The sequence below is a fragment of the Rhinoraja longicauda genome, chromosome 22 (assembly GCF_053455715.1).
Source record: "Rhinoraja longicauda isolate Sanriku21f chromosome 22, sRhiLon1.1, whole genome shotgun sequence".
Taxonomy (NCBI): domain Eukaryota; kingdom Metazoa; phylum Chordata; class Chondrichthyes; order Rajiformes; family Arhynchobatidae; genus Rhinoraja; species Rhinoraja longicauda.
Genome location: NC_135974.1, coordinates 14,652,510 through 14,672,876, shown reverse-complemented (window position 1 = coordinate 14,672,876; position 20,367 = coordinate 14,652,510). Strand labels below are relative to the sequence as shown.

Sequence of the window (20,367 nt, the reverse complement as noted above, 5' to 3'; positions counted from 1 at the left end):
ACGGGTCAGGCAGCATCTTAGGAGAGAAGGAATGGGTGACGTTTCGGGTCAAGATCTTTCTTCAGACTGATGTCAGGGGAGGGGGCGGTCCAACTACATCCTATCTTTGTCCCGCCCCCTTCGCGACATCAGTCTGAAGGAGAGTCTTCAAATTAGCTAGAGGCACACAACGGGTTGCTGGTAGAGGGAAGATAAGGGTAGACTGGTAAAAAGCCAGATCTACAACCTGGAGGCCAACATCATTCAGGGTGTTAACTTGGTAGGAAATCATACGAGTAGTCTCCAGTCAGCGGAAATAATATACATGGTTACAATCAAGCTGTCCACCGTGACAATGATAAAGGGAATAACATTTAGTCCAAAATGGAATCCTATGAAATCCGATTAAAGATAGTTTTAAGCCCGATATTTAGCCTTTGCCCCCCGCTCATTGCCATAATAGTGGCTTGGCTACAATGCAAGAAAAAAATCAATCATTTTTTTTGTTCTAAATTTGTATAACACAAAATGACCTTGAAAATGGACAGTACGTGCTAGAACCGTGCCATTACTTACTTTGTAGTAAGGCGTGCCATTACTTACTTTGTAGTAAGGCGTGCAGTGAGCAATTTCAAGATGCTATCACAGTCAGTTCTAGTGTGGAATTTCACTGTGCAAACAAGATACATGGAGCCAGCATAAATAATCCTAAACTGCAAAAAGAAAACATAGGGGTCAGGAAATCATCATGAGGAGCTCAAGACTACCCAATGATGTGGTGCCTATTAACTTACTGTACTTCATTTGCAATGAATATCCAATCCCTGTGTTAACCAAACACTGACTAAAAAAACATATTTTTCTCTAACATTTTGTGGGGGTTGTTGGGGTGAGGGGAGTGCAATGGCACAGTAGCAAACCTAGTAAAACTGCTACCTCACAGCACCAGACCCAGGTACAGTCCTAACCTTGCTGCTGCCTGTGTTGTTTGCACATTTTCCCTGTGAGCACATGGTTTTCTCCCTCATTCCAGACATGTGGGTTGGGAGATTAGTTTTCCATTGTGAATTGCCTGCCTCCTATTGCAAAACTTGGTATTAATGTAAATGGATGTTTGATCGTCAACACAGACCAAAAGGTCTGTTGTCGTGCCGTTTCTTTCCATTGTGTTGCCCCCCATGCCTCAACAGTAGCACTCCCTTCTAACGGAGAACCCTGCAAGCCAAGAGGATTTTGCCCACGGAACCTGGGCTGACTGTTGTGAGGGGAATAGAATGTTGCCTTGTTGGAAGAATTGTATCCCCAGGTAACAATCAGTTTACCTTGGGTAAATGGAACAGATGCTAAAGTAGTTCCTGTACCTGGAGCAAGTTTCATGCTGTGCTGTGCTCCCAACTTCTGCCTCCAGGCTATATCTACCATCATTCCCTCACCTCACCTGATTCAATCCATTACCTGCCAGGCTCCCCCCTGCCTCTTATTTTTTTCTTCTGCACTTAGTCCTCGTGCAAGATCTCAACCCGAAACCTCAACCATCCCTTTGCTTCCCACCGAGTTCAAGTAGTTTACACTTTGCTTGGGATTCCAGCAGATGCAGTCCCTTGCATCTCTAAAGATTTACATTATCTGTCACACATTATTAGCTGCATTAATGCAAGCAGCAAATCTATGCAGTCTCTCGGGCTTTGAAGGTAAATTGCTTGTAATCAGGTTTATGCTTTCAAGGCATGATCAATATGCAATCTGCAAACCTCCACATGTGAACAGGAGATGCTTGACAAGAGATGATGTGCTACGTCCACATGCTTCCCAACAAACTAGGATGTTAAGTGCCATCTTGGATGCACTCTCTATTTTGATTGGTCATGGAGCAACGATAGCACAATTCATTGAGAATGTTAAATATTTTAGAGGTTTTGACAACATCCTTGTACTATTTTTCTATCCTGCTCATAATTCCTTGCTGTGAGCTTTTGGGTGGGTATTTGAAAGGATTGGTGTTAGGCATTCCAAAGCATGTCCCACTGCAGGCAGCCAAGTGCAATTACAGCCATTGTATTGCTTGTATTGAGTAAGGAAAATATTTAGTATGCTGGTCTAGAATATTAAGTGACTTGGGATCCGCAATGAGTCAGTATGTTGGATCCAAAGGTAGCTTAGTTACAGAGTACAGAGGCAAATAAATAAATGATGGGTCTTTGTCCCAAACATTATGGAGTAAGTGCTAGATTTACTGGAGAGTTTGAGAGTCAGAATGAAGTCTTGTTTGATTCCATTTTACATTGCCCTTGGGCAAAACTTGTGCAGAAAGGAGGCATTCTTGAAGGCAGTCAAATTTGGGGTGAACTCTCCCCGGTCGTCCTTAGTTGACAGAGGGCAATTCAAAGTGAGATTTTAAAGTCAACTTATGTTTTATGATTCTTACTGTATTTTTCTTTGAAATAAGAGTGAAAAATCATGTTTATTGTGGCTCTTGAAGTCTGGAAGTTCAAACTAATCTGGGAATAGTCTGTAAACCACTGAGCAGCATGTTCAAAGATTCTCCCACAATCACTTTCCCCATGGCACACAGCAGGGAGATTCTTCTGTAGTTACCATAATTGGATTTATTTCTTCTTGAAGATGGGGATGATTACGACATCTTCAGTGTCCTGGTGTATCCTGCTCTTTCCAGGTGTGGGAAATAAAGACTGCTAATGTATGACTTAAGTTCCTCTCAACCCTTTTATATCTTCAGCATGGATGATATATCCTCTAAAGGCTCTCCTTTCTGCCACCAAATATCTTTATGGGAAATATAACACTGGAAAACATGGCAACTGAAGATATAAAATCATAGCTTCTGCTAATAAAGAAAATATGCAGATCTCAAGTTAGTCTGAAATTAAAATGTCTTAAGTCTTTTAAAAAAAGACAAAACTCATCTGCTATTATTTGATTTCAGCTAGTTGGTTTGAATGGGCTAAAATTAATTGGATTCCAAGACTGCCCAAGTGCATGAAGTCAGCTACCATAATGCCAGTGCGAAAAAAAGCAAAGATCACCAACCTGAATGACTACCGTCCGGTTGCCCTAACTCCTATAGTCATGAAGTGCTTTGAAAGGCTGGTCCTCTCACACATCAAATCCAGCATCCCTGACTCACTGGACCCACATCAATTTGCATACCGGGCAAATAGATCCACAGGGGACGCCATCTCTCTGGCTCTTCACACTGACCTGACTCACCTGGATAGACAGGGCACGTAGGTGAGGATGCTATTCATTGACTATAGCTCTGCCTTCAACACGTCATCCCCACCAAGCTCATCACCAAACTCCACCAACAAGGCCTCAGCTCGTCGTTATGCGACTGGATCCTGGACTTCCTGCTGGAGCGACTGCAGGCAGTGAGAGTGGGTCCACACCTGTCCTCCACTATCACCCCGACTACCGGCACACCACAGGGCTGTGTTTTGAGCCCCATTCTCTACTCCCTCTTCACACATGACTGTGTTCCTGCATTCAACACCAACACCATTGTCAAGTTTGCAGACGACACAACAGTGATCGGGCTGATCACCAATGGTGATGAAACAAAATACAGAGCGGAGGTGCAGAACCTGGCGGACTGGTGCTCTGATAACAACCTGTCCCTAAATACCACCAAGACCAAGGAGCTGATCATCAACTTCCGTAGGTCACACAACGGGGAATACGCCTCGATCTTTATCAACGGGGACAGTGTGGAGAGAGTGTCCAGCTTCAAGTTTCTGGGCACTCACATTTCAGAGGACCCAACATGGTCCAATAACACTGCTGCGCTGGTCAAGAAGGCACAGCAACGACTGTTCTACCTAAGAACAGTGAAAAAGTCTGGTCTACCCCAACAGCTGCTGATGACATTTTACCGCTGCAGCATAGAGAGCATTCTAACACATGGCATCCCTGTGTGGTATCTCAGCTGCACGGAGGCAGAGAGGAAAGCTCTTCAGCGGGTAGTCCATAGAGCTCAGAGGACCATCGGAACACAGCTACCAGCCTTGGAGGGCATCTACAACACACGATGCCTCAGAAAAGCCACCAGCATCCACAAAGACTCTTCACACCCCTACAACAGTCTGTTCGAACTTCTACCATCGGGCAAACGATACAAGGCCTTCTACGCCCGCACCTCCAGACTCAGGAACAGCTTCAATAGACAATAGACAATAGACAATAGGTGCAGGAGTAGGCCATTCAGCCCTTCGAGCCAGCACCGCCATTCAATGCGATCATGGCTGATCACTCTCAATCAGTACCCCGTTCCTGCCTTCTCCCCATACCCCCTCACTCCGCTATCCTTAAGAGCTCTATCCAGCTCTCTCTTGAAAGCATCCAACGAACTGGCCTCCACTGCCCTCTGAGGCAGAGAATTCCACACCTTCACCACTCTCTGACTGAAAAAGTTCTTCCTCATCTCCGTTCTAAATGGCCTACCCCTTATTCTCAAACTGTGGCCCCTTGTTCTGGACTCCCCCAACATTGGGAACATGTTATCTGCCTCTAATGTGTCCAATCCCCTAATTATCTTATATGTTTCAATAAGATCCCCCCTCATCCTTCTAAATTCCAGTGTATACAAGCCCAATCGCTCCAGCCTTTCAACATACGACAGTCCCGCCATTCCGGGAATTAACCTAGTGAACCTACGCTGCACGCCCTCCATAGCAAGAACATCCTTCCTCAAATTTGGAGACCAAAACTGCACACAGTACTCCAGGTGCGGTCTCACCAGGGCCCGGTACAACTGTAGAAGGACCTCTTTGCTCCTATACTCAACCCCTCTTGTTACGAAGGCCAACATTCCATTGGCTTTCTTCACTGCCTGCTGAACCTGCATGCTTCCTTTCATTGACTGATGCACTAGGACACCCAGATCTCGTTGAACTCCCCCTCCTCCTAACTTGACACCATTCAGATAATAATCTGCCTTTCTATTCTTACTTCCAAAGTGAATAACCTCACACTTATCTACATTAAACTGCATCTGCCATGTATCCGCCCACTCACACAACCTGTCCAAGTCACCCTGCAGCCTTATTGCATCTTCCTCACAATTCACACTACCCCCCAACTTAGTATCATCTGCAAATTTGCTAATGGTACTTTTAATCCCTTCGTCTAAGTCATTAATGTATATCGTAAATAGCTGGGGTCCCAGCACCGAACCTTGCGGTACCCCACTGGTCACTGCCTGCCATTCCGAAAGGGACCCATTTATCCCCACTCTTTGCTTTCTGTCTGTCAACCAATTCTCTATCCATGTCAGTACCCTACCCCCAATACCATGTGCCCTAATTTTGCCCACTAATCTCCTATGTGGGACCTTGTCGAAGGCTTTCTGAAAGTCGAGGTACACCACATCCACTGACTCTCCCTTGTCAATTTTCCTAGTTACATCCTCAAAAAATTCCAGTAGATTTGTCAAGCATGATTTCCCCTTCGTAAATCCATGCTGACTCGGAATGATCCCGTTACTGCTATCCAAATGCTCAGCAATTTCGTCTTTTATAATTGACTCCAGCATCTTCCCCACCACTGATGTCAGACTAACTGGTCTATAATTACCCGTTTTCTCTCTCCCTCCTTTCTTAAAAAGTGGGATAACATTTGCTATCCTCCAATCCACAGGAACTGATCCTGAATCTATAGAACATTGAAAAATGATCTCCAATGCTTCCACTATTTCTAGAGCCACCTCCTTAAGTACCCTGGGATGCAAACCATCAGGCCCTGGGGATTTATCAGCCTTCAGTCCCATCAGTCTACCCAAAACCATTTCCTGCCTAATGTGGATTTCCTTCAGTTCCTCCATCACCCTAGGTTCTCCGGCCCCTAGAACATTTGGGAGATTGTGTGTATCTTCCTCAGTGAAGACAGATCCAAAGTAACGGTTTAACTCGTCTGCCATTTCTTTGTTCCCCATAATAAATTCCCCTGCTTCTGTCTTCAAGGGACCCACATTTGCCTTGACTATTTTTTTCCTCTTCACGTACCTAAAAAAACTTTTGCTATCCTCCTTTATATTATTGGCTAGTTTACCCTCGTACCTCATCTTTTCTCCCCGTATTGCCTTTTTAGTTAACTTTTGTTGCTCTTTAAAAGAGTCCCAATCCTCTGTCTTCCCACTCTTCTTTGCTATGTTATACTTCCTCTCCTTAATTTTTATGCTGTCCCTGACTTCCCTCGTCAGCCACAGGTGTCTCTTACTCCCCTTAGAGTCTTTCCACCTCTTTGGAATAAATTGAACCTGCAACCTCTGCATTATTCCCAGGAATACCTGCCATTGCTGTTCTACCGTCTTCCCTGCTAGGGCCTCCTTCCAATCAATTTTGGCCAGCTCCCGCCTCATGCCTCTGTAATCCCCTTTGCTATACTGTAATACCGACACTTCCGATTTTCCCTTCTGCCTTTCCATTTGCAGAGTAAAACTTATCATGTTGTGATCACTGCCTCCTAATGGCTCTTTTACCTCTAGTCCCCTTATCAGATCAGGATCATTACACAACACTAAATCCAGAATTGCCTTCTCCCTGGTAGGCTCCAGTACAAGCTGTTCTAAGAATCCATCTCGAAGGCACTCTACAAACTCTCTTTCCTGGGGTCCATTTCCAACCTGATTTTCCCAGTCTACCTGCATGTTGAAATCTCCCATAACCACAGTAGCATCACATTTTTGACACGCCAATTTTATCTCCTGATTCAACTTGCACCCTATGTCGAGGCTACTGTTTGGGGGCCTATAGATAACTCCCATTAGGGTCTTTTTACCCTTACAATTTCTCATTTCTATCCATACTGATTCAACATCTCCTGATTCTATGTCACCCCTTGCAAGGGAATGAATATCATTCCTTACCATCAGAGCAACCCCACCCCCTCTGCCCACCTGTCTGTCTTTTCTATACGTTGTGTACCCCTGGATATTCAGTTCCCAGCCCTGGTCCTCTTGTAACCATGTCTCAGTGATCCCTACAACATCATACTTGCCCATGACTAACTGAGCCTCAAGCTCATCCACTTTATTTTTTATACTACGCGCATTTAAGTACAACACTTTAACTTCTGTATTTACCTCCTCTCTCACATCGTTCACAATTGGCCCTGCCCTTAATTTCTTTTCCGCTCTAGAACTTCTGTTCCCATTCTTCCGAGAGTCTTCATCCCCAGGGCCATAGCTGCTATGAACCGGTCCTGCTGAGCCGGATGGTCACATCGCACAGTGAACCGGCACAGATCTACTTGCACTTTATTCTGTTTTGTTACAATTTGTTTCATTGGCTTGTTTAAATTAATACTGACTAGCTAATTAATTTATTGCATCGTATGGGAGGCGCATTCCCAATCTCCTTGTATCCCTGTACGATGACAATAAAGATATATTGTGTTGTATTGTATATAGGTAAAAACTTACATCACCCCACAGAGACAAGTTGTAATCATTGAAAGCACAGACAAGCGATAGTGACTCAACTAATAAAGACAGCCCTCAGGTTAGGGTTCCATTTCCAACAACTGTCGGGAAGCTAATTTCTTCCAAAGTCAGTAATGTCCAGTTGTCTATTGTAACCCATATCCAACTGCTTAGACATAGTTTATATAATTATTTCAGGAGATACACAGACAGTAGTGAGTGCCTGGAACACATTGCCAGGTGAGCTGGTTGAAGCAAATACTTTAGCGGCATTTAAAAGTGAGAAAGGAGGGTATATGGGTTACATGCAGGCACATATGTGATGGCCTTGGCATCATGTTTGGCACAGACTGTGGGCCATGGAACCTGTCTTGTGCTGTACTGTTCTATAATCAATAATCATGCTAAGATTACCCCATCATTCAACTAATAGGATATATTCTGTACCCAGTCATTGATGAATACCATGAAACACTTTGTCACTAGCCTAAAAATCGCTTCAAATATGTGGGATAATTTACAGATATCTGACTGTACAAATTAAGTCATTGGTAGTCCAGCAAGCCCACCTCATAACTCCAGTGCCTGGGTTCAACTTTGACCCCCCATTGCAGTCAGGGGAGAGTTTGCATGTTCTCCTGTGACCGTATGGGCCTATGGGCTTCCTTCAGTTCCAATTTCTTCCCCCATACCAATGATATGCTGATCAGTTAATTGGCAAATGCAAAGTGCCCATAGCATGCAGCTGATAGAATCTTGAAGGAGTTGATGGGAAGTGAAAGAACCAATCAAGTTAATTGAAATCCCCAATTATTACTCTCTGCGATTTTAATTCATTCATCCAATTTACTTTGCGACTAAAGTTGAATCTGCATTTCTCACCAGATCTAATGCAAACTCTAACTGCACATTGCTTACAAAAACCTGTCATATGAATACCAATTTTAAAATAATTTGTGGCCAATCATTCCTACCACTTGAACTTGTGTGTAACTTTAATTTACCCAAAACAGTCAAATTTTAATGGAAATCAAATGGTTATATGGAAAGGCTAAGGAAGTTGTGGACAGTTAAAATAAATTTGGGGGGTTGGGGGCTGGACTACCAATGACTTAATTTATTTTAACTGTCCACAACTTCCTTAGCCTTTCCATATAACCATAATCACAAGAAGCACTGAAATTTTTTTAAAATCTGCACATCTTTATAGCCTTCAGGTCCTACAAAAACTGAGTTAATCCAGTTTAAAAAAAGACACATAGTGCTGGAGTAACTCAGCAGGTCCACATATGGAGGATTCTGACATGTCCTAAGAGATGCTGCGTGATCAACTGAGTTACTCCTACACGTTGCTTTTTTTTTGTGAGAGCATTTGCAGTTCCATTTACCTCTGAGTTATTCAAGCACTTTGTTCCTTTTTTTTGTAGGCTATCTGTAGTTTCTTGTGCGCTCCAACTTGCCGAAAAGTTAAGGGCCCTTCCTCTCTTTCAGCTTTCCTCCTCTCCCCATATCCCCCCATCAGTCTGAAGGGTCCCAAACCCGCACATTTTCCCATCCATGTTCTCCATAGATGCTGCCTGACCCGCTCAGTTACTCCAGCACTTTGTGTCCTTATCTAAATCCTGCCCAGCTGAGGTAAACATCCCTCGCCTACTCTTGGCTTCAACATTATATATTTTTTAATCGCCGGCCAGTACAGTATAATTGATGCAAGGGTGCATGCGTTCGGCCGTTTAGTCACGGTGCCCCTGCCGTGAAGACACGGTAAGAGGGCCCGCCGCCCGCGGCTCCTTCTTTTACCTTGGACTTGGCGCAGTTCACCGAACGAAAGGCCCCGAAGAAGATGGGCAGCAGCGCCATGATCACCAGGCTTCCATAGGCGACGGCCGTCCCCTCGGGAGTCGCCACGAACTTGGCGGTGGCATTGGCAGCCTCCTGGGTGTCGTTGAGCGTGCCATTGAGCGCACTGTCGGTAATGGCCGAGCCGCCTGTCTCCGCCATGTTCGTTCGCTGACAAGTCTTGTAGAAAGGCCACGTTTCCTTCACACCCGGCAGCGGACGTGACGTCGGGCCGCCCGGAGGTCGCGTCACCGCCCTAGTAACCGGCCAAATGCCCCTAGCAACCGCCCAGGCACAATTGTCTCTTTGACAATAAAAGGTACCTCTCTCTTTTGATAGTTGTCTGGTTATGCTTTGAATACATACTTGTCGTTTCTTACAGTGAGTTTGCAATATGAAAGCTGAGCCATGGAAATTAAATCAATAATCTTGTGATTAATCTAAATACCTCTAAGGGGATGTATTTTAGAAACAAGAAACTACAGATGCTGGTTTACAACAAAAAAAAAGAAGGCTGAATGACTGCCCGTTTCAATGGAAACAGCCCAAAAGTGCTGCAACTGTACACTGTAGAAACAAGGAACTGCAGATGCTGGTTTACAAAGCAAAGGCGGCAATTTGACTGCCTGGTCCCATGGAAATAGCCGCAAAGTGCCTGCATCTGCACACTACAGAAACAAGGAATTGCTGATGCTGGTTTACACAAAAAGGCACAACGTGCTGGGGTAACTCAGCTGATCAGGCAGCATCTCTGGACAACATGGATCTGTGATGTTTCAGGTGAAGATGGTTCTGTAGCCTGACTCTGCTTGACCCGCTGAGTTACTCCAGCACTTTGTGTATTTTTTTTTAAGGGCATGAATTGCCTGAGGTTCTTAGGCCTCATAACTATTCTATAAATACATAACAAGACAGAATTTGGGGGCAACATCTTCAATGGTTGGAATCATACCTCACACAAAATTAAGATGGTTGTAAAATTAACACACAAGGAACTTCAGATGCTATTTTCCAAGAAAACAAAAAGTTCTGGAGTAACTCAGTGGTTCAAGCAGCATTTCTGGAAGACATGGATAAGTGGATGTTTTGGGTCGGGACCCTTCTTCAGACTCAATGAAGGGTATGGTCGTTGAAAGTCGATATTATTTGCTAGAGTGTACAGGAGTCAACCATCTTTGACTGACCTTCTTTCTATCACAGTCGGAAGTGGAATGCTTGCTGATGATTGTACAATGTTCATTTCCATTTGTAACCATAGTAAATGAATTATTCAAACTTGCTTGCAGCAAGATCTTGGCATGTAATAAATGGCAAGTATAATTCAGACCGTATTATTGCCAGACAATAACCAGCACCTGTAACAGAGAGCCTAACCTCTTCTCCTTAATATTCAACTGCATTGCAATTGCTGAGTAGATGACCATTGACATCCTTGAGCCACTGATGATGAGAAGCTCAACTGGACCAACCCCTTGCTTCCAAGCCTATATGGCTCCAAGAATAAGTTAAGAGGCTGGGTATCTTGCAGCAAATGATCTGCTTTTTGTCTCCTGAAACACATTCCACTAATAAAGTGATGGAATACTCTCCACTGGTTTATAATTACAGTTTTAGCAATGTAAAAACAAATTGACACAATAAAGATGCCAATTTGATAGATACCTCATCCACAACTGTAATATTCATTGTCTGCATCAGTGGCATATAGTGGTTGCAGTTGCTTGTTTGAGCTATTCTAACAGCACAACCCAAACTGTGGCCACTGAGACCAAGACGGACATAGGCAGCTGGGACATGGGAATTCCATCCTCAGGCTTTCCTCTATGTCCACACATTTCTGAAGTGCAGTCATCATTGTACTGTAGAGAAACATGGCAGGCAATATGTTCTTAACAAAAAGCAAACAAAAATAATAAGCTTATTTTAATTAATATACACTTGTTCATTAGACGTGAACGCTCACACGTGACCTTGCTGGCCAATCTGAGGGTTCGACGACCAGGACCATTCTCTATGGTCGCTACACTAGCATGGTTCACATTTTTTGTCTCTCTCTGACTGCCTCCTCGCCTATTTGAGGGAACATGCAGGTGGGTCAAAAATAGACCAGAGCAGGTGAGATGGCAGATTTGCTGACTGTAGAATTGCACCAACTGTTAATCACTTCACTTTCTCTCACCCGATGAGTCACGGGAGGGCCAAAGGACACAGCCTGAATTCAAATTCAAAACTCATGCATGCCACCAGTATTTCAGTAAGCAATACACTCAACAAAATCTGGAAATAAGCTTGATTCATTTTCATAGACATATGATCCGCACATAGTATCTTTCTCTTCACTCTATCAATTGTACAAGTTTGGCTTGATTATATTCATGCATGTATTATCTGATTGGACAGCATGCAAAACAAAGCTTTTTACTGTATCAGTACTCGTGACAATATTAAACCTAAACCTATACAGTGAAAGAATAATTGAAGAGAAACATGCTAAATATGTACTATTTATGGAAAGAACAATGATTTGGACTGAAGATAGATACAAAATGCTGGAATAACTTAGCGGGTCCGGCAGAATCTCTAGAGAAAAGGAATAGGTGAGGTTTTTGACCTGAAAAGTCACCTATTTCTTTTCTCCAGACCTGCTGCTGCATGACCTGCTGAGTTAGTCCAGCATTTTGTGTCTATATTCGGTGTAAAGCAGCATCTGCATTTCGTTCCGACACATGATTTGGACCCAAAGGGTTTCTTGTGTTTGGTTGAGTCTGATGCAGAATAATTAGTGAGATAGATTGTTATGGTCTTTTGGTTGCAGTTCTATCACCAATGGATACAAGCAGATCATAGGCAAGACAGATTGACGGTGTGTTCTCTCATTTGGCAGTTTCTATGTTCCAGTGCTCTGTGTACTTGCACATTGCAGATGTTCAATGATGGTGGTCTTCGCCTTGGTGAGGCCTTCCACATTCAGCTGCAGCAGGGTGATGCCATCCGGTTCGACATCCGTAGGTGCCCGCCCTAAGAAGGGCGCATGCTCCGGGTTGGCGCCAAGCTTCAGTGACTCAGGTTGCATTTGGGCTGCAAGCTGTTTTTTCTGCTTCTGCTGTCTCTGTTTGTTGTCGTTCGCCTGACTGAGGTCCACTGGGGGGGTCGACAACATGAGCCCCTATATATCAGTGATCTGCCATGCACGACCTCGCGCCAGTATGGATACGCAGATGACTTGGCCCCACTGCACTCGGACAAGAGTTGGTCAAATGTTGAGGGTGTGCTCTCAGCGGATATGGAACTTGTCACGAGCTACCTTAAGACCTGGAGACTAAAACTGAGTGTGGCAAAAACCACATCGGCCTTTCACCTGAACACCAAGGAAGCTCAACGCCAGCTAACCGTCACCCTCAATGGGTCACCCCTACCCTACAACCCATTTCCTACATACCTTGGGGTGAAACTAGATTGGCAGCTGACCTACAAGCAACACCTTGAAGCTCTCCGTGCTAAAGTCTCGGCACAGAACAAACTCCTGTGTTGCTTGGCCGGATCGTCATGGGACGCCAGGACATCTACTCTTCGAACCAGTGCTCTTGCACTCGTGTACAGCGACGCTGAGTATGCCGCCCCAACATCGTGCCACAGCGCTCATACCAGCAAGCTAGACGCCACCCTCAATGACACCATGCGGATCATCACTGGCTGCCTACGCCCTACTCCGACGGATCTCCTGCCGGTGCTCGCAGGTATCGCACCCGCCAAGCTTCGCAGAGAGTTCTTCACTCATAGGCTGGTGTGCAAGGCCCCATCGGATGCCAAACATCTTTTGCACCACCTCGCCCAGGATTCACAGCAACTGGGACCTCAATGCCTGTCATCTCGTCACCCTTTCTCCCGTCATGCAGCGACCCTCTGTGGCTCCGGTTTCAACATACTAGGAGCATGGAGAACCAGCTGGGAACAGACATCGCAACCGCCTCAATTCACTGTCGCACTGAACACCACAGCCCCACCCGGCTCGGACATGCCCCGCAAAGAGTGGGTCACCCCGAACCGGCTCCACACAGGGGTCGGCCGGTTCAACGCCAACATGCATCGTTGAGGGTTGCGTTCATCAGCAGCCTGCGTGTGTGGAGCAGACTAGCAAACAGTGCAGCACGTCCCCCTGGTGGAGGGGTAGACCTCACGGCACCCGACAACAGCACATTGCACTGGATACAGCGCCTGGAGGGCGTTACATAATTTCTGCTGCCTCAAACGCAAGAAGAAGACATTAATAACGTTTATTAACTAAGAAAAGATTTTTAATGATTAATAATAACCCAACTTTCAAAATTGGCTTCATGTCATACAAGGACATAAACTGCTAGAGTAGCTCAGCAGGTCAGGCAGCATCGTTGGAGAATATGGGTAGGTGACACATCAGGTTGAGATCCTTTTTTAGACTGATTGTATGGGGGGCAGAAGAAAGCTGGAAAAGGGGAAAGGCAGGACAAAGCGTGGCAAGTAATAGGTTGAGATAGGCGAGGGGGACAGGGTTTGTAGGCAGATAGTCTAAAACAAAGGCCAGAGCTAGGAAAGGAAGGAATGAGTGAGACAGGTTTCAAGAGTTGCGGATTGTAAAGCCAGAGGAAGGAAAGTGGCAGAATGGGGAGTGAGTGGGGAGGTAAGGTGGTTGGTGGTGAGTGAAGGGGAGAAATAGGTGGGAGTCCAGGAGGAGCACATGGGAGGAAAGAGTGGTGGTGGCGGGGGGGGGGGGTTTAGGTATAATGTATTATATCTAATGCATTCCATATTTCTGTGTTGATCAATTGGATTTAAAGATCTATATTGTTTTCGACAAAATAAACTCCTTTCTTTCTCTTTCACCCAAATAGGGGTGGCACAGTGGCGCAGATGATAGAGGTGCTGCTTCACAGTGCCAGAGTCCCAGGTTTGATCCTAACTTCACTTGGGTTTCCTCCAGGTCTCTGGTTTCCCCCCACATCCAAAAGATGTGCCGGTTTGTAGGTTAATTGGCCTCAGTATAAAACATTGCCCCTAATGTCGGGAGTGGGTGGGAAGGAATATAACATGGAACTCGTGTGAACGGGTGATTAACGGTCGTCATGAACTCGTTGGGCTGAAGGGCCTGTTTCCATGCTATATCTCTAAAAAAATAATTCCTTTTACGTTATTATGCAGAGAGCTGTGTGATTATACTGACAACCTTAAAGAATGTTGGGTCTCTGGATAGTTTACCTTTGGTGGTTTACTTTTGGTGTTCCTATTGGCCAAGATAAATGGTGTGTTTGCCTTTTATACCTGTGCATAGATTGTGTGGCAAATCCATATTCTCTGTTCTCATTGGAACATGTAGTTGAATAACTTGTTTATTTACTAACCAAGAGAAGATTTTTTATGAAATTAATAATAGCCCAACTTTCCAGCTGCTCAGAAAAGGACAGGAAGGCCCTTCAGAGGGTCATCACGACGGCCCAGAAGATCATCGGCTGCTCACTGCCCTCCCTGGAGCACCTGTTCAGACTACGCTGCCTCAGTAGAGCAGGCAAAATAATAAAAGATCCATCCCACCCCGGCCACCGTCTGTTTGTTCATCTGCCCTCTGGTCGACGTTTCAGGTCGATCAAATCCCGAACAAACAGACTTAAGAACAGTTTTTACCCCAGGGCCATACGAGAACTGAACTCTACCTTTGCACTAGGCAACACCGTTAAAAAATCTTGTACTTAATATAATTGTATTTAATTGTATTTATGTATTTATTTGTTTTTGCATTTATTGCATATATGTTTGTACGCACCGTCAGGATTGGCTATTTTTTAATTTCGTTGTACTCGCTGCAATGACAATAAATGAATATTATTATTATTATTATTAAAGTGCTGAACCGACTCAACGGGTCAGGCAGCATCTCTGGAGAAAATAGATAGGTAACATTTTGGGTCGGACCCTCTTTCAGAATAATTGCAGAGGGGAAAGAAAGATGGAACAGAGGAGGGGCAAGACAAAGATTGGCAAATAATAGTTGGATACAGGAATAATAGTTTGGAGTTTCCTAAAATATGATTTTTCAGATACAAACTCACAAGTGATTCATCGCAATTATCATATCATCATATCATCATATATATACAGCCGGAAACAGGCCTTTTCGGCCCTCCAAGTCCGTGCCGCCCAGCGATCCCCGTACATTAACACTATCCTACATACGCCCGGGTTCAGAGAAGATTTACGAGGATGTTGCCAGGACTAGAGGGTGTGAGCTACAGGGAGAGGTTGAGCGGGCTGGGTCTCTATTCCATGGAGCGCAGGAGGATGAGGGGAGATCTTATAGAGGTGTACAAAATCATGAGAGGAATAGATCGGGTAGACGCACAGAGTCTCTTGCCCAGAGTAGGGGAATCGAGGACCAGAGGATGTAGGTTCAAGGTGAAAAGATTTAATAGGAATCTGAGGGGTAACTTTTTCACACAGAGGGTGGTGGGTGTGTGGAACGAGCTGCCAGAGGAGGTAGTTGAGGCTGGGACTATCCCAACGTTTAAGAAACAGTTGGACAGGTACATGGATAGGACGGGTTTGGAGAATATATGGACCAAGTACGGGGAGGTGGGACTGGTGTAGATGGGGCAAGTTGGTTGGTTTGGGCTAGTTGGGCCGAAGGGCCCGTTTCCACGTTGTGTTACTCACTCTATGACTTACTTCATTTTGACCTCCGTCCCAGTTCCGTCGATGGATATTTTCTTTCTCTCACCTCGAGTGAAGGCCGCCATTTCGCATCTTCGGCCGTCGCCGCCACCGGCCTCATCATATCATGTTTCTTGTGTTATCTTTGGTTTTTATTCAAACATTTATGCGAAAGAACTCACAGTGTGGGAATTTCCAGAGCATTGCATAGAATTTACATAACAGAAAGAGGCCATTTGGCTCAACTATGGTAGTATGCACTTCTTTCGGCATCACCCAACTTATTTTCCATAACCCTGTCCATGTAATCTTTTCCCATTTCTTTGTAAACAACATTTTTTAAAAAAAAGTCAAATAGCACTATAACTCACTGGGAACTGCACAAAATCTTTGCACACAAGTGCTCCATTTATCAAAGCAGCACTCCTAAATTTTACTTCTTTTTATTGTGGCCTGTGTTCAAAATCTTTCGCATTCATCAATAAACTGTTTTGAGGACTCATAGTTTGTTCCAAATGTTGCGATTTGTCTTCGAGTACACAAATAGTACTTTATTTCAAGCAATAGTTTCACAATCTATCTAAGATTTTTTTTAAGGTAGTTTATTCACTGGAAATAATTTATTTCCTGTGAAATAGACCCATCCCCATATAGATTCATAGAGAAAGAATATGCATCGGATATGAACCAGACAGTGAAATTCTTACTTGCTGCTGCTTTACAAACAACTACAAATAAATATACAGTAGATTATCAGTTATTTTAAATAATGGTGTGAAAAACAAACTATGTAAGGTAACCATAATAATCAGTCCATAGTGTTTCTGATGTGGAACTTGGGTCAAGGTTTGGGTTGTGCAGGGTTGTTTGGGAGCCTGATGGTTGATGGAAAGAAGCTGTTCTTGAATCTGGAGGTAATGGTATTCAGGCTTCTGACCCTTCTTCCCAATGGTAGCAGAGAAGAAAGTGTGGCCAGTCTGGTGTGTGTCTTTGATGATATTCGCAGCTTTCTTGAGGCAGTGCTGCCTCCCGATACCTTTGATGGTTGGGAGGTTGGCACTCGTGATGTGCTGGGAAATGTCAACGGCTTACTACAGCCTCTTTTGATCTTGAGCATTCGAATTTCTGGACCAGGCTGTGATGCAATCAGTCAGCATGCTCTCCACCATATAGAAACATGGAAACATAGAAAAATAGGTGCAGGAGTAGGCCATTCGGCCCATCGGGCCAGCACCGCCATTCAATATGATCATGGCTGATCATCCATAATCAGTACCCCGTTCCTGCTTTTTCCCCATATCCCTTGATTCCTTTAGCCCTAACAGCTAAATCTAACTCTCTTGAAAACATCCAGTGAATTGGCCTTCGCTGCCATTCTGTGCAAAGAATTCCACAGATTCACAACTCTCTGGGTGAAAACGTTTTTCCTCATTTCAGTCCTAAATGGCCTACCCCTTATTCTCAAACTGTGACCCCTGGTTTTGGACTCCCCCAACATCGGGAACATTTTCCCTGCATCTAGCCTGTCCAATCCTTTAAGAATTTTATATTTCTATAAGATCCCCTCTCATCCTTCTAAATTCCAGTGAGTACAAGCCCAGTCGACCCATTCTTTCATCATATGTCATGACAATACTTGTTATTGCGAATTTGCTGAATGTTGAATTTGCTGGTTTTAGTAACGTTGTTGTTCTGGTACCACTTAACAAGATTATTAATCTCCCGCCTACACTCTGACTCGCTGTTTATTTGTCCAATGATAGTGATATTGTCAGCATATTTAAAGATGGCGTGGGAGCTGTGTCTGGCTATGCAGTCATAGGCATAGAGAGAGTAGAGCAGGGGTCTGAGGTGCCGTGCTGATGGCCAGCACGTAGGTGTTGTGCCAATCCGTACTGATTGAGTTCTGCCGACGGGGAAGTTGGGATTTGCATTTCTAAAAATGTCTTCTCATGATTGTACTCACAGAAAAGTGCTTGTTTTGGGAGTCTAGTATCATGCATGCAGATAACATGAGCTGCACATTAAAGCTGGTTGAGAACAATTAGAGACTCAATACTGGAGATGTCAACATACCCTCTACTGTACACCGGTAGAAGTTCAAGAGAGTATTCGTTGACATACCGAATCTCCTCAATCTTTTAAGGAAATATAGACGTTGATGGAATTTCTTAATGATTGCTTCAATGTGCTGGGTCTAGGACAGATCTTCAGAGATATGTACACCCAGGAATTTGAAGTTTTTGACTCTCTCCATCACCATCCCGTCGGTGAAGATAGGTTTGTGGATCCTCGAACTCCCTCTTCCAAAGTCAACAGTTAGTTCCTTGGATTTACTGATGTTGAGAGCAAGGTTGTTGTTCTGGCACCATTTGGCCAGTCGATCGACCTCCCTCCAATACTCTGACTCATTGTCATCTGTAAATCGTCCAACAACGGCGGTGACGTCGGTGAATATGAAGATGGAGTTGGAATTGTATCCAGCTACACAGTCATGAGTATAGAGTGAGTAGAGCAGGAAAGTGAGCAAGCAGCCTTGAGATGCTCCTCTGCTGATGGTTATCAAGGAGGAAATGTTGCCACCAAATCGTACAGATTGTGGTCTGTTGATGAGGAAGTCGAGGATCCAGTTGCAGAAGGATGTGCAGAGACCAGTTCTGTGAGGTTGGTAACTGAATGTAAGAGATTATCGAGTTATCTAATTCTCTTTTGAATGTCACTGTTAATTCTATTTTCTCAATTTCATGATGCATTCACAAACTTCACTGTGGGAAATAGACAGTATTTTAGGCATTGTGTTTCTAACCAGTATATTGATAGATGCAGAAAGAATGATTGCAGTTTTCAAACAAAATCATTGGGGAATCAAGTAGTACATTGTGTGCAGAAATGGGTTAGGGACTTGGAGTGGCCTCATATTGTTTCCTTTCCCCATTATCCTTTGCATAGGCTCCATCTCCTTTAGTAAGTCCTCAGTGGTTCAATGGTGCTTTATTGTCACATCTGCAAATGCACAGTGAAATTCTTTTCTTATAAACAGTCCAGTAGAGTATTCCCAAATCTAAGTGCAATCCCCCGATTAGTAAGTGCACAGAAATAGATGACCTTGAAGGTGTGGGAGGCCAGAACCCAGTCCCTCTCCTACTGGCCTTGCTCTTCTCCTGTCGTGTCCTTTGTCGTCACTGGCTCCATCCTCCCGGTCTCTGGTCTTCAGGGAAGAGCGGCGCTGGCTCCCCCCTACCGAACCCGGCCCACCGGGTCATGCATTCGGCCGCGGGGCGAGCAGGGGCCGGCCCAGCGATTTCCCACCAACAGGTCGCGGCCCACTGAGAGCTTCTGCCACGCGGACCGCTGGGGGCTGGCCTCTGCAACACATATTCCTGGGCCTTACAGTGAGTTATTCATTGCACCTTAAGTAGTGAATTCCAAATCCTAACCACCCATTCTATAAAAAAAAGCCTTTTCTCATCTCGCTTCTACATCCCACTCTCTTTTTCCTGCTCCCACCAACCTTCTGCTCTCTCCAATTCCCTACTCGATCCCACTATCTGTTCTCTCTGCCACCACATCTACAAATCTCCCGTTTGTTCCAACCTCCTCCCCTCTCCAAACCCATACTCTTGCCACCTCTTGCTCTCCCTCTCATCTGTGGCTTTCTCCAAGTTATTCATTCTCCTGCTCTTCAACCATCTCCTTACTTCAAACTTCTCCTTTCTAGCCTTAGCTTCCTCCCACACCCCTGCCTTCTCCCATCTCGATGCTCTGCACTACCTCTTATCCTCTCCCACTTCCAGATCCCCGGAAAATTAGCAATTTCCAATCCCTCCCTCATATAATCAGACTGAAACTAAGCGCTCCACCATGTCAGCATCAGTTTTCATATCTGTCAATAATGCGACTCTAATGGCCTTTGTGTCAGTACCAGAAAAGGTCTATTCATGTCGTAGGTTTAAGGTGAGGGGCAACTTTTTACACAAAGGGTAGTAGGTATATGGAACAACCTGCCAGAGGAGGTGGATGAGGCAGGTACTATCACAGCTTTTAAAAGGTACATGGATAGGATAGGTTTAAAGGATATGGGCCAAATACTGGCAGGTGAAACTAGCGGGCAAGTTTGGCCGAAGGGCTTGTTTCTGTGCTTTATGACTATTCGTTATTATTCTCTTTGCAAGATGTCTCCTGTTATTCCTGGAGGTATGCAATGTACTTCTGACAGATAAACATTGCTCTAAAATTAAAATTAAAACTATAAATGTTGGAAATTTGAAATAAAAACAGAAAATGGTGGAAAAACATAGAGGATCAGGAAACACATGTGGAAAGAGAAGCAGTTAACATTTCATCAGAAATGATCCCAAGCTTGAAAACATTCACTGCCTTGCAGTCGACGGATGCAGCCTCACCTGCTGACTGCAGCATTTTTTGTGTTATTTGCT

General features: G+C 44.5%; 1 protein-coding gene across 2 annotated transcripts in view; it reads right to left on the bottom strand.

Moving 5' to 3' along the window:
- hm13 (histocompatibility (minor) 13) overlaps positions 1-9,479 on the bottom strand; it is a 41,263-nt gene extending 31,784 nt beyond the window's left edge. For both annotated transcript variants that reach the window (XM_078418798.1, XM_078418800.1), the window contains exon 1: positions 9,215-9,479. In XM_078418798.1, the coding sequence (XP_078274924.1) occupies positions 9,215-9,415 (201 nt within the window). In that variant the 5' untranslated portion in view covers positions 9,416-9,479. The remainder of the gene's footprint in view (positions 1-9,214) is intronic.
- Positions 9,480-20,367: the final 10,888 nt, after the last annotated feature.